The following is a 13151-nucleotide window of genomic DNA, read 5'->3' as shown; positions in this document are numbered from 1 at the left end:
ACTACTACAAAAAAACTCCAAGTCCTGTATTTCAAAAGCTTATCATATTCCTGACTTGGTACAGGCGTTTCCTTATGTAGAAAATGGTGGATTAAACCTAGTTTTATAGCTAACTAAACCTCTCACTTGTATGACAGTCGAATAAAATTCTATTATATTGACAACAATGTGTGAGCAAAACAAACAGATATAATAGGTATAAATGTCAAAAATTGGGGTACAGCATTCAACATTGTGTTATAATCTTAATCACGATAAAAACAAACAACTATGTCAACAAAGAAAAACAAAATGGCATATAGACACTCAGTAGACATAGCACTTAAGCAAAAATGAAAGACAAGAATACAAAAAATGACCATAGCACAATAACACAATGGCGGGATGTATATATACTGAGCAACGCCAAATATATATTACCATAAAAGGACTAAACAGTAAAGGTTTAAAATATACAAAACATATCAAAAGAAAACTATTACACGTAATTAAGATGATAAACAACGTCAGTACCTAGAATCTATACTTCAAGACCATCATGTAGTATTTGTGAAGTTGATACGGAATATTTATCAACAAGGTCTTGGTATCTTCCGATGAACTTTTTTAGAAAAAGGACGAGAAGTTCCTTAAAATAACCCTGGTTCATTAACTTTCTGCTCAGACACTGATGACGTAAATGAAGGTTAATCCCGTTAAAAAAATGTAAATATAGAATACAGAACTATGCATTTGAAACGATAAGATTTGATTTGGGTCACCACCATCTCCATTCGGATTTTCTTTCAGTGCCCTATTGAAAACGACCATTGAATTAGGGGGCGGGGCCCTAGCAAATTTGATGAAGTCACAATATTCATTTCCAGATTAAAGGCGCTCAGATTATTTATTTAGTGACAGAAAAAAAAGCTTGTAATCAAATGATCGTCCCTTTAAGAAATGCATTCCATTTTTTGGTAGGATACGCATACAACTTCAAAAGAAAAGAGCAGTCCAAATGTCTAGAATTTTGATTCTATTGAAATAGTAAAGATAATAGGATAACGATCACTCAAGGATTCAGGGTTCTAGAAAAGGATATTTTGGTCGTACGCCTATTTTGCCTCCTGAATCTGTCACTGACATTACTTCTGTAATCATATATATATATGGCGACTGAAGCGTTCCGAAAAAATATTTTCATCTGCAATAACGCACTATAATTGTTTATTTCCAACTTATAATATATTGCTTATATCCACTTCATTTGAACTCTAGTGGATAGTTGTCTCATTTGCACTCATACCACTATCGACTATACGGTATGGGTTTTCCTCATTGTTGAAGGCCGTAGGGATGCCTATAATAATTTTTATCCACTTCATTGAACTCTGGTGAATAGTTGTCACATTGGCAATCATACAACATCGCCTTATATTTTTATTAGTGGGGACCGGAATATCTATTTCCAATATTTGTAAACACCATCAGAATCAAATGATTGTCCCCCTAGTGTGGATGCTATACTTTTCAGCTTTTTGGCACCCTTTATATATATATATAATCTCTCTCTCTTTTGTCTTCCTTGTGTATCCCAATTTTGGTTTTTCTCAATGATTTGAAATGTGACGTTTTCAAAATCATGTCCTGCTCTTAAAAGATGTCTTGTGATTGAGCAGTTTCTTTCTTTTGTATAGAATGACCGATGGTTATTTAGTCGGATGTTAAATGGTGTTTCTGTTATAGAAATTCATACAATTTATCGAACATCAATAAATATGTTAAACTTTTACTCCAACTTTATGTAGTTGAAGCTACAAACATATATTTTTTTATAGAACATCAATAAATACGTTAAACTTTTACTCAAATTTTGTGTAGTTCAAGCTACAAAAATATTTTTTTGTCATGCATCCGATTTCACCTTGAGAGATGCACACGCCTGATGAAGCTTATTTGTTTAGCGAAATATTGCGTATTTCTATTTAAAATCTAATAGAACTTTTTAATGTATTAATTAGCGTGTTTAAGTTATATTCTTAGACATTTATATATATATATATATTTTGCCTTAGGGTTTATATGATCCGTTCATCCTATTTTGACTCCTCAAAATTCAAGAGTCTATCCCAAATTGAGGTAAATTGTTGGGCTTTCCAAATACCGTTTCGATTCCTAACATCACTGAAGAAACATTATTTGTCGAAATCCGGATATGGTGTACAAAAACCTTTGCACCTCTTGTTGGCAGTATATCATCTTTTCCGCAAGTGTATTGTTTTCTGTTTAGTATTAAATTTAAGATTAAGATCCATTTATTACATCGGTGATCTGTTTATTTGGCAATCGCCAATGGCAGTCAGCAGGGTTTAAGAACATTTGTTGTTCGACCTGTTAGTCAAATGCGTTTTGTTAAAATATACTTTTTCACTTTTTTGGTCTTTTGGAAAATGTTGTTTGTGCTGTATTTAGACCCCTCTAACAAGAAATTTGTTTTGCATGCACATGTATAAAAATTGCGGTTTTTATCCAACGCAATCATAGGTTTGAACGTTGTTTTCAATTTAGACTTGTATATATATATATATATATATATATATATATTCTAAAGGCGCTTCTATGGATAAGATTTAATCAAAATAAATACTTATTGTTTCATATTAAAAAAGTTGGGGAGATCCTCGTAGGTTGGAAGTATACCATTAATTGGTAGTATACCCCCCAAAAAAGATATCATATACCCCCCCCCCCCCCCCCCCCCAAAAAAAGGTATCAATTTAGTGATAAAAGATAAACTTTGCCTTTTAGGATACAGTATACATGTATCGGGTTATTTTTGCGATTTTGGCCTTAGATAGGGCAGTCAAATCTTCGTGAATTAATTATTCGCCTGTCATGGCCTTTAACAATGGATTCAATTACAAGAGAATTGTTCGCGTAGTGCAAATTTTGCGGTAAAATGTCTCCAGAGAATATCATAGCAAAAAATTTGACACACGCGAAAGTTTCCAAATAAACGGTATTATCTGTCAAAGCGAAAACATTCACATATAAGGCAACAATTTGCCCAAAGACACAAGGCTATGAAGTTCTTGAACAATTTTGTTTAAAATGTCACATTTAATATTATCCGTCTTGTGTTCTTCTGATTCTCATCCTCCACAGCTTATTTACACAAATCATAAATTTTATGATCGGTTGCTATATTTTTTTTATATTTCCAAATTATGTGCATGCATGTTTAATATTGTATCTAGTCTTTTCTGGTTATAAATACCCCAGTTAATTTTGTGAAACTTTTCATATGAATGAACATGCTCAATATGACAACTTTAACTTTTTTTCTAAAGAAAATACTAAATCAGTGACGGAACGACTTTCTTGTTAATCTTTTCTGAATCAATTGAGTGATAGCAATTTGAAATTTCATAAATAACATAAACAAAACATATTCCCGAGGACTGCATTTTACATGTATCAAAGAATATTATAATTCGGTAAAACCTGTTATGATATTTATAATTATGCATTTTATGTGTATACGTACGGCCTTCTTTGTAGTAAATTGTTACATCTGTGATATGTGCAGATCCAAACGAAAATTGAAACATCCACCAAGCCGGTTTATTGTCACCTTTAGGCCTTGTGTGGGAACACGTTTGCAAAGTAAATTTGTTTGATATAGGTGGGTTTATGGCATATTCCGGGTTACCATCAGGTTTATTAAACACAGAACTTTGCAATGCGGTGCCATTTGGTGTAAGGTTATCTGTAAAATACGAAGCAAAAACATATGAAAAGACATCACATGTTTGCAAAGTATAGACATTTTTTTGATAGACGGTTAAACTTCTGTAATATCATAAGCGGTTTGATGTGTATATTGTACCACCGGTAAAAAGATCTATTAAGATCATTACTACTTACATGAAAGTTTAACCTGCAATAGACCAAAAATAGCAAAAATGTATTCTCTGCTTATAACAAACAAATTACAAACTTTTAAACCAGTTCTTAACGTCATATGAAACGAATTTCTTGTTATTATGATTAAAATGCAATTATTGAACAAATCCGTCTTCAACGCAGTGAGAAAATTCCACAACCGGAGGCAGGCTTCAGCTGACCCCTAAAAATAATGTATACTAGTTCAGCGAAATGGACGCCACACTAAACTCCGAAACATATAAATGAACCAAATTTAAAAAAACCACAAGACTAACAAACGCTAGAGGTTCCTGACTTGGGACAGGAGCATAAAAGCGGCGGGGTTAAACATGTTTTGTGAGATCTCAACCCTCTCCTATATTACGCATGCATATATACTAAACTAGTTATTTACATTTAAGGTGGCTGGGGTGTCTTCCTCCATCTTGTATTTTGAAGTAGCAGAACAATTGGTCTATATCTTTAATGATATGTGCAAATTTTGAGAGTAGTATGTAATTCATGTGTAAGACTTTTCATGTTAATATAGAAAATTATGTGTTTTATCATATTTACGGCTGTTTTTTCTAAAAAAATACATTGTTTTGTTGATTCATTTTTTTCAACTTTGCGACATAAGGGGAGATAACTCAGATAAAGTGATTTTTTTATAGAAAGTGTTATGAATTTACCTATTTTAATATGTAGCAAGAAAACAAGTCCGGTGACCCCATTTTTTCTTTTTCTTATCTGAAAGCATGTTATAAGAGCTATCTTCTCACATTTTATCTTAAAATTCTATGGTGTAGTTTTCTTTTTATCACACAAAATTGAATTTCCATGCATAATCTATACAAAATCTGACAATTTTGCACAACCTCTAGCGTGAAAAAAAGTCCGGTGACCCATACTTTTTATTATATTTTGTAAAAAAGCATGATAAAAACTACATTTTGACAAATTATTAAAAAATTCTATGGATTTTAATTAAGACCCCCATCCACCTTAATACGAATCTATAACCTGTCATCGACAAAAAATATTTCGTTCAGTGATTGTTGATCGCAAGCTATTTAACTTTCGAGTTTGTTGTCGAAGTTTATGGTATAGTGACATTAAGAAACAATCAACAACGATGCGTTCCGTAATAGTTAAACACAGAGGGATAGGTGTGTCTGGATAAGAAACCCCGACGGCCGGAGGCCGGAGTGGTTTCTTATCCAGACACACCGTATCCCGAAGTGTATAACTAACTTACACCCGATACTAAACACTATATTTGTTTATATTGAATTTTAAATGAAAAAGAACGGATAGCATTTTTATTGACAATATCAAACAATGATTAATAAGAAAAAAACATATTTTTTTAAATGAAACCCCACTAGTTACCTTTCTTTGACGATCTTCATTCACACTTTGACAAGTGAGTAGATTTTACAAATGACAAAGTTGCCTTTTTTGCATATTCCCGTTAAATGCATGTGATTATATGGACCAGCAGGTCAAGGTTGGCCGTATCGTGCATTTTTATTACAAAAAAATATATCATGCTCCTTGTATGCAGTTGTCAATATAGACGGGTATAAGACGGACGACATTTTGAGTCAGGCTTTGGATTTGACAGAAGAGTCTGAAGATAACGCAATATTTATAACCCAAAGTACTTACATGTATCAGTTTAATTGAGGTAATCATAAATGTATTTTACATACTACGGTTTTATAAAAAAAAGCCTCCCCCCTTTCTCAACATTAAACAAACATTCATATTCGAACATACTGAAGGATAGATGTGACTGGATTAGAAACCCGACGACCGGACACACTTAACTTACAGACTGCATATGTAGGAACACCGGGGGGGTTTGGGAGGGGGGGATCCGGGGGTTCGAACCCTCCTTTTTTGACGATCAATGCTTTTGAATGGAGACATATGGTTGGAAACCCCCCTCCTTTTATCCTGGGTTGAAACCGCCTTTTAAAAATGGCTGGATCCGCCCCTGGGTGCCATCATTTGTCTTCAACTATCCAAACATTAATATTTATTTTATGATTAAAACTTAGTCAAATGAATACTATAATATACTTATGTTTTTAATGTATAATTCAAATAAAAGTTCTATACATGTATGTTCTTTAAGTCATTGCCATAATGGGATTAAAATTTTAGCTTCAAGCAAAGGATTATTTAAATGATTTTTTTTATTCAAAATAGATGCTAAATATTTTTTTCGCTGTTGGAATTTCCGAAAATATGTTTTTTTAATATGTCTTGAAACAACTTTTAGTGAACACTATTAGTAATCTCTTTTGTTCATGTTATTAAAAACAATTTCTATTGTTATGAATAACAATGGACTGTGTTTTCGGGATGTAGAAGCAGGGGTTTCCAGAAACCCCGCTCGTCACACCCTGTGGTCAAAATCAATTGTTATTCGTAACAATAGATCTATTCAATTTACACTTGTTTCATAAATAGAAACTATGAAGCATAACAATAGAACTGGGGTGTAAGTTGAAGATAATGCATATTTTAAGGTTGTATAACACCCCTGTATTAGGTATAACTGCGCCCAAGGGCTCAATTATAGGGTGAAATACTACTCATTGATCTAGATATAAGCGTACATTGTAAGTAGTCACTGTCCAGTTACATTAAAAATGTTACAGTAAATGCATGAAGCAAGAAATAAATGAATTGTTACGGTGTATGAAAAATACAAGTCATTTGGTAATTATCTTATCAAATCATAACTAGTTATAAAAGTTTTTTGTCCTCTTGTTTCGTGACATTTTTACCTCAGAAAAGCAGATAATTTTTTAACAATTTTATACGGATTTATTCAGAAGAATTGTTTTCTCCCTTATGTTTGTCTGAGAATCAAGAGCCTGGTTTTCGAAAGTATCCTAAGATATGTCATAAAATATATATTAGGACTGATTTTATGACCATCTTATGACTATCATATGATATGTCATAGAATGTAAATCAAAGCTGTCCTAAGATAGTCATACCCATGATGCTCTTATGACTGTCATAAGTGAAAATATTTTCTTTTATTTTAAATAATGATCTAAAAAATGATAAAATTACTATGAAAATAATAAGTATTAAAATATTTGTTTTTACCATTCTTATTATCAACAAATATTTTTTTTATTATTAAAATGAACAATAAAGTATATATGAACAATATATATTAAAATCTGAGTTGACAATTTGTTTAAGTTTCTATATATATATATATATATTGAAATTCTAGAACTTCTAGTCATGTATTATTATACATGAAGTGTTATTTAATAGTGAATACTTTTAAGATTTGGTAAATCGGGTACCCGCTAAGCTAAATGCTCGTGCAAATACGTTAACAAACTACTATATAAGGAAAGAAATGATATATATATGTATATATATATTTATTATACATAATCATGAGTAAGAAAAGGAGTCAAAATTTTAAGTCGCAGGTGATTAAAATTTTAATTGGCGAAGTGGAAAAGAATAAATATTTACTATTTAGCAGAATGAGCAACAAAACCAAAAAAGGTGAAAAAATAGCAGGGGAGGCTGCATGTGCAAAGATAAATATAGTAAATGGCACTAATCAGTGAAAGTGATGTCTTAACTTTTATGATAATCATAAGACCATCATAAGTCATGTCGCGAGGTGTCTTAAGTATACGATAAAAGTAATGACATATCGTAACTTTAGACACTTTCGAAAACATATCTTACGACTATGACATGTCCTAAGACCACCGTAAGGCATGTCTTAGTCACAAGATACTTTCGAAAACCAGGTCCCAGGATAATATTATTCCCCGCCCTCAATTAAAGTACGTGGCTGTTCACCTTTATAAAATAAGAGTATTTGAATTTGATTGTGTAAAAGAAAAAGGCATATACCCTTGTAAAAATTTCCGAAATGGCTCAAAGAGCACACAATGTTTATGTACTAAAATGGACATTTATTGGTCAGAGTCCGATTTTTAATACGGTGTGGGTCAACACGATTGTATACTTTTTCAATAGTCCGAAACATATTTGTGCTACAATTTGGCTTGTTTTAAAATTGTTATAAAAAGTTTTGTATATTAAATTTATCTTACATTATGTCCGTTTATTGTAGCAATAAATTAACAACCCTTCTGACTAATTGATTGATTGATTGATTGATTGGTTATTAGTTGTTTAACGTCCAGTGGCAAATATTTGATGCATCAGAACGCACAAATCAACAATGATAAATACAATTAGTAGGTCCTGTAATGGAGGCAGTGCGGGATGAAGGTCGGGGAAATTTGGACTGCCACTAGAAAATGAGGGTATATTGGATAGGAACAGAAGTTTTGCCTCGTAACAATCCACCTACAGACCACCCAGAGTTTCTGCAAGGGTTCATAATCCGAGAGCGTGGCATTCTATCTACAAAAGACATTGGATTTCGGAATCCCATTCTTACCGGACGTCGCTGCGTACTTGAACATCTTACACAGCCAAACAGACGCTCCACTCTGATAGGGTCTTACTTCGGAAAAAGTCCAAGAATGACCATATTTTCATGGCCCAGTCACCCTTGGTGGCCAATTATTTCAAAAATAATTTAACTATGCTTAAACTAAACTACAACGTTTTGTTGTTGTTGGTATTTTAGTCTAATATCAAAGTGGGAAAATTGTACAGTAAAACTGTAATTGGCAATAACACACGATTACTATCAAATGAATTAAATGTTTTAACAATTTGTAGTTTGCATTTTAATAAAGAAAAAAATTGACCTTACACAGGTCATTATTTTATGCCTTGCAGCACATTTCATTGAAACTTGGTATCGTCTGGGTTGATTCTTTAAAAAAAAATGACCTATCGTTCTGAAAGGACTTAACTCCATATAGGTATACAACATTTGTTGATAAAACTTTTCCACTACAGTTGTTAAATGATATGATGTATTTAATTTGTTCGGTAAGAATCAATTATTACTATTTACTTTCCAGTGCACGTTTGTTTACATTCTTTCAACAGAGTTTTTCCTCGCACTTGCACTGTGCAATGCAGTGGCCAAAGTTCTAACGAGAGGTCTCGTAGTTAATGCCATGGCTTTGTCAGTTTGTTTTCGACTCATGAATTTGAATATCTCTTTTGTATCGTTTGTCTCTCTTTTACTGTATACGGGAAAATGTCGTTGTATTCGATTACGGGGAGACGATAATTTAATAGCAGTACAAATGTACATTTCTGAAGATTTTGATAAGATAAAGGATTTTCTATTAAAAGAAGGTCCACGTACACTTGTTTTATAGTAAAACTTAGCCATTCAAGTACATAAAACATATGCAACTTTTTTTTTAAATTTGAAGTATCATATGACTTCAAACATAAAATTTAAAAAATATGGAAAGTGTGTTAATCCCTCAGCTTTATGAATAGTTCACGTTCTTCTGATTTGTTTAATCAAAAATACATGCAAGTTAAGTAAGTTTTGTTGATGAACGTATATTTTTTTTAAATTTTAGAGCCTTAAAACTCCTAAATTGACATTATTTTAAGTGGTAGATTTATTTATTTTACAGGCTGTTATATGAAATTTTCGCCTCCTGATTAATTCATCTAGATAAACAACTAACTCCATTGAATTTCCCCAACGTCCTCCATTAATTCCTTGACAAACCAGGGGAGGGAATCAAAAACAAAATATCTCTTCTCGCCATCAAGGCTTAAAAGTCAAACGCTTGTATATTTTGGTAACCATATCTATTGTAAGTTGTTATAAAATCGGAAAAGTATTTTTAAACATTATTTTTAACATTCTCCTTTGGAATATGAACATACAGTGCCTACATCTATTATTTTTATGTCCCTTTTGGTCATATAACTCCTAACGTGGCTACGTATTTTTGTCATCCCTGGTTTTACAAATTAAAGGATCGAGCGTTTCCGATGAAGGTAAAAAATGTATATCCAGATAACACGAAATTTACGGTATTTTTTTCTTTTCAGAGTGTTCCCAATGACCATAACCATGATACATTTTGTCCGCCAATTTTCCACAAATATTTCAGGCTCACCGGAGTACTTTTTATCACTGGAACTTTGGTATAAAAAGCAAAATAATGTAAGCATAAAAATTATAGCGAATTAAATTGTGAAAGGCTGACTTGTTTTATTTAGAGCAAACATTTTTCTTTACCAATAACAACCAGAGGTTCAATAGAGCCTTAAATGCACATATAGATCACTGATTGAATAAACACATAAAAATAGTAAAAGTGCATTATTTTGTAAATAAGATGTTAAAAGTAGAGCCTTAATGGGACATTCAAATTATACTGGCCACATTCTATATAAATATCAAATTAGTATTTTAATTTTGCAATTTGAATGTCACATTATCGATTGATAAAACAGGATAATAAGTATCAGGGTAAGTGGGTGATAACACCAAACTGATATTATTAGTTACATAGACTAAGTGTGCTAGTGACCTGATACGATATATATGGGGTCAGTTAATTCCATATGGGGTGAGAGCGAAGCTCGAATCCCCATATGGAATTTACTGACCCCATATATATCGTATTAGGTCACTAGCACACTGTGTAACGAATTTATCTTACCGACTATCTTAACATGTTGTATTTAGACTAGTGGCCTATCAAAGTGATTTAGTCTTCAAAACTTAGTATTAAGAACCTACTTCCATTTGTCTATACAAAAACAAATGCCAACAAAAACAACTTCTTAGCTTTAAATGTGTTTTGTGAATTTATTTCAATCGTTCATCATCAATTTCATCGTCTGTTGAAACCTTTCAGATTTTTCTTCAACACCGTGTTGTTTTAATAAAGGGACGTACATGTAACACCACTACTAACCGTGTATTGAAATAAGCCCCGCCTACTAACCTAATATGAAATATACACGGTCTCCACGCGGTTGCTTTTAACCAATCATATAACTAGAAATGTATAGGAGGTAAGATAAAACTCATTATAATTAATCAAATCAAAATACATGAGTTTTTGTGTTATAATATTCACAATGAATATCGTTTCATCATTTTTTTCTCAATGTGCATCTGTAAATTTTTTCACGAGTTTTCTTTTTTGATATTATTTTACTAAATATTTGCATTATATTCTCAAAACACAAAATGATAATTGTTTGTTCTTCAATTAATGAACATATAACATGTATAATACTGGTAGTACCTTGATGATAATAGACTATTACTAATATATACACAAACATTCAATACACATCTGACCATGATATAATTTGAAAAGAAAAACATCGTTTTATCAATCTTGATGTAATTGATCTTCAAATAAATGTGTGCATAAACGGTAAATTCATTATATATATATATATAAAAAAACGCTGCTCACTCATTATGCCACTGAAAAGCAAATTCATGTCAATTGTTTTGAACATTGTTTTATTTTACGATTTCGTATCGTAAAATTGAGAATGGAAATGGAGAATATGTCAAAGAGACAACAACCCGACCAAAGAGCAGATACAGCTGTAACAGCCGACGTATAATTAATCAAGACTTATAGAACATATATTTCAAGTCTATAAATTTTGATCCAGTTCATTGGGTTTCTAAACAAGATATGCTTCAAATCATGCACAAAGAGGTTCAAATGGGAAATATTTTCTTTCAGTCCAACGATAGGGTTCAGGCAGGTTAATTCCTCTCAAATTTTAGAAGTCCTGCAAGCGGAGCTGTCTTTTCGATAAACTCCTTACATTTCATTGTCACATTTAAAAACAATGAAAACCCCATAATGATAAATTGGTTGTTGGAGTTTTAACGCCATTATCAGCACTATTGGATACATCGTGGTGTTCAGTTTTTATTGATTGAGGAAGCCGGAATGCCCGCAGAGAACCAAAGACCTTCGACAGGAAAACTGACAATCATAGTCAATCTAGATTGGAGTCAAACGCACCTGCCACGGGCGGGGTTCGAACTCACAACATCAGTGTTGACAGGCTAGCAATACAGTAGTTGAACTACTTAGACCAATCGGAAGAATGGTAAGATATGAAATTAACTGTAATATATTTGAAATAAAGCGTACAACAGTATCTAACTGTCTGAAAATTCCTAAGATCTACGGTATGAATGTTTATGGGTAAAAGAAAATGATAAGCTCGGATATTAGAGAACCATTGCATACTGTAAGCATCACAGCAAGATTGAGTTGATTATACTGTAGTCCCCTGTCTTACGGCTAATTCTGAATGGGAGAAAGGGTCTGTTTTTTCTGTTGGTGCGTTCTTTCATGAATGTCCGATCGGAATGGTGAAATTAATTTAATTCAATGTCCTATGTTCGGAGAGTACAGTGCACTTTGAACGTTAAACATATTTTAGAGATCGTGTTGCAAGGCAAAATTGAAAAACCCAGCATACTCTAGTATCTATCAACCACCTTGCCGAAAGAAAGAGCTTAATTGAATTGCCTCTGTAGGATGTATAAATACGCAGCCACGTTCGAACAGAATGGAAAGTAAAATCCATTGCGGGGCAGGAAAAATGCAACACGCTCTGCACATACCGAAACCCTTGACACAACTCTTTAAATTATTCGTCAATAACTTGCTGAAGGCAATATTTGTATCCATGTACAACATAACTACTTCTCCGTTGGACATCTCAAATCTTTCCGCCCATCGGCTTACTTTGCTAAAGTTAAAGTTATAAAGGTCATGAAAATTTACTGAACGAAATATTTTCCACTTGAAGTTAAACACACAACAAACGTTCTGAGATTCGCTAGCCATCTTAGGATCATTCGATCGAACAATATATAGTGCATAAGTACTTTGATTGACTAAACTACCGGATTTTTTTCTTACTCGAGTATTGCAGTTGGTTTATCATCGACGAAATATATAGGCAAATTTGCAAAAAACCTATTTTTACAGTGTTTTGTGTGATTAAATGATACTGCCTTCTTGGAGGAAACTTATAGGGTACATAAAAGGGACATAGATGTCAAGTCTATTGAACAAAATAACGTATTTTTAAAGGCAACTGTACCAGTCAAAACTGTCTACATTCAAGCGCAATGTTGTCAAAAAAGTTCATTAAAAAAGAAAGCGTGATGTATCTCTATATAAGGCTACATGTATCACAATATCAAGCCCAGGATTCTAGACGATCAGAAAAGAAAATAGTTGTTTAAGGGGTGTTGTTGAATGTGTGATGTTCTCGAAACCGTAGTT

The 13151-nt window shown here is 32.6% G+C and overlaps 2 protein-coding genes across 2 annotated transcripts in view; both read right to left on the bottom strand.

Moving 5' to 3' along the window:
• The window catches only part of LOC127738025 (receptor-type tyrosine-protein phosphatase epsilon-like), a 264382-nt gene that overhangs the window by 174410 nt on the left and 76821 nt on the right, over positions 1–13151 (bottom strand). The window lies entirely within an intron of this gene.
• Positions 1–13151, bottom strand: part of LOC127724469 (uncharacterized) — a 46814-nt gene that overhangs the window by 19980 nt on the left and 13683 nt on the right. Inside the window, exon 3 of the mRNA XM_052231439.1 lies at positions 3527–3748. Coding sequence (XP_052087399.1) covers positions 3527–3748 — 222 coding nt within the window. The remainder of the gene's footprint in view (positions 1–3526; positions 3749–13151) is intronic.

This window comes from Mytilus californianus, unplaced genomic scaffold (assembly GCF_021869535.1).
Source record: "Mytilus californianus isolate M0D057914Y unplaced genomic scaffold, xbMytCali1.0.p SCAF_1, whole genome shotgun sequence".
NCBI classification, from domain to species: Eukaryota; Metazoa; Mollusca; class Bivalvia; order Mytilida; family Mytilidae; genus Mytilus; species Mytilus californianus.
This window is presented reverse-complemented; position numbering and strand designations above follow the sequence as displayed.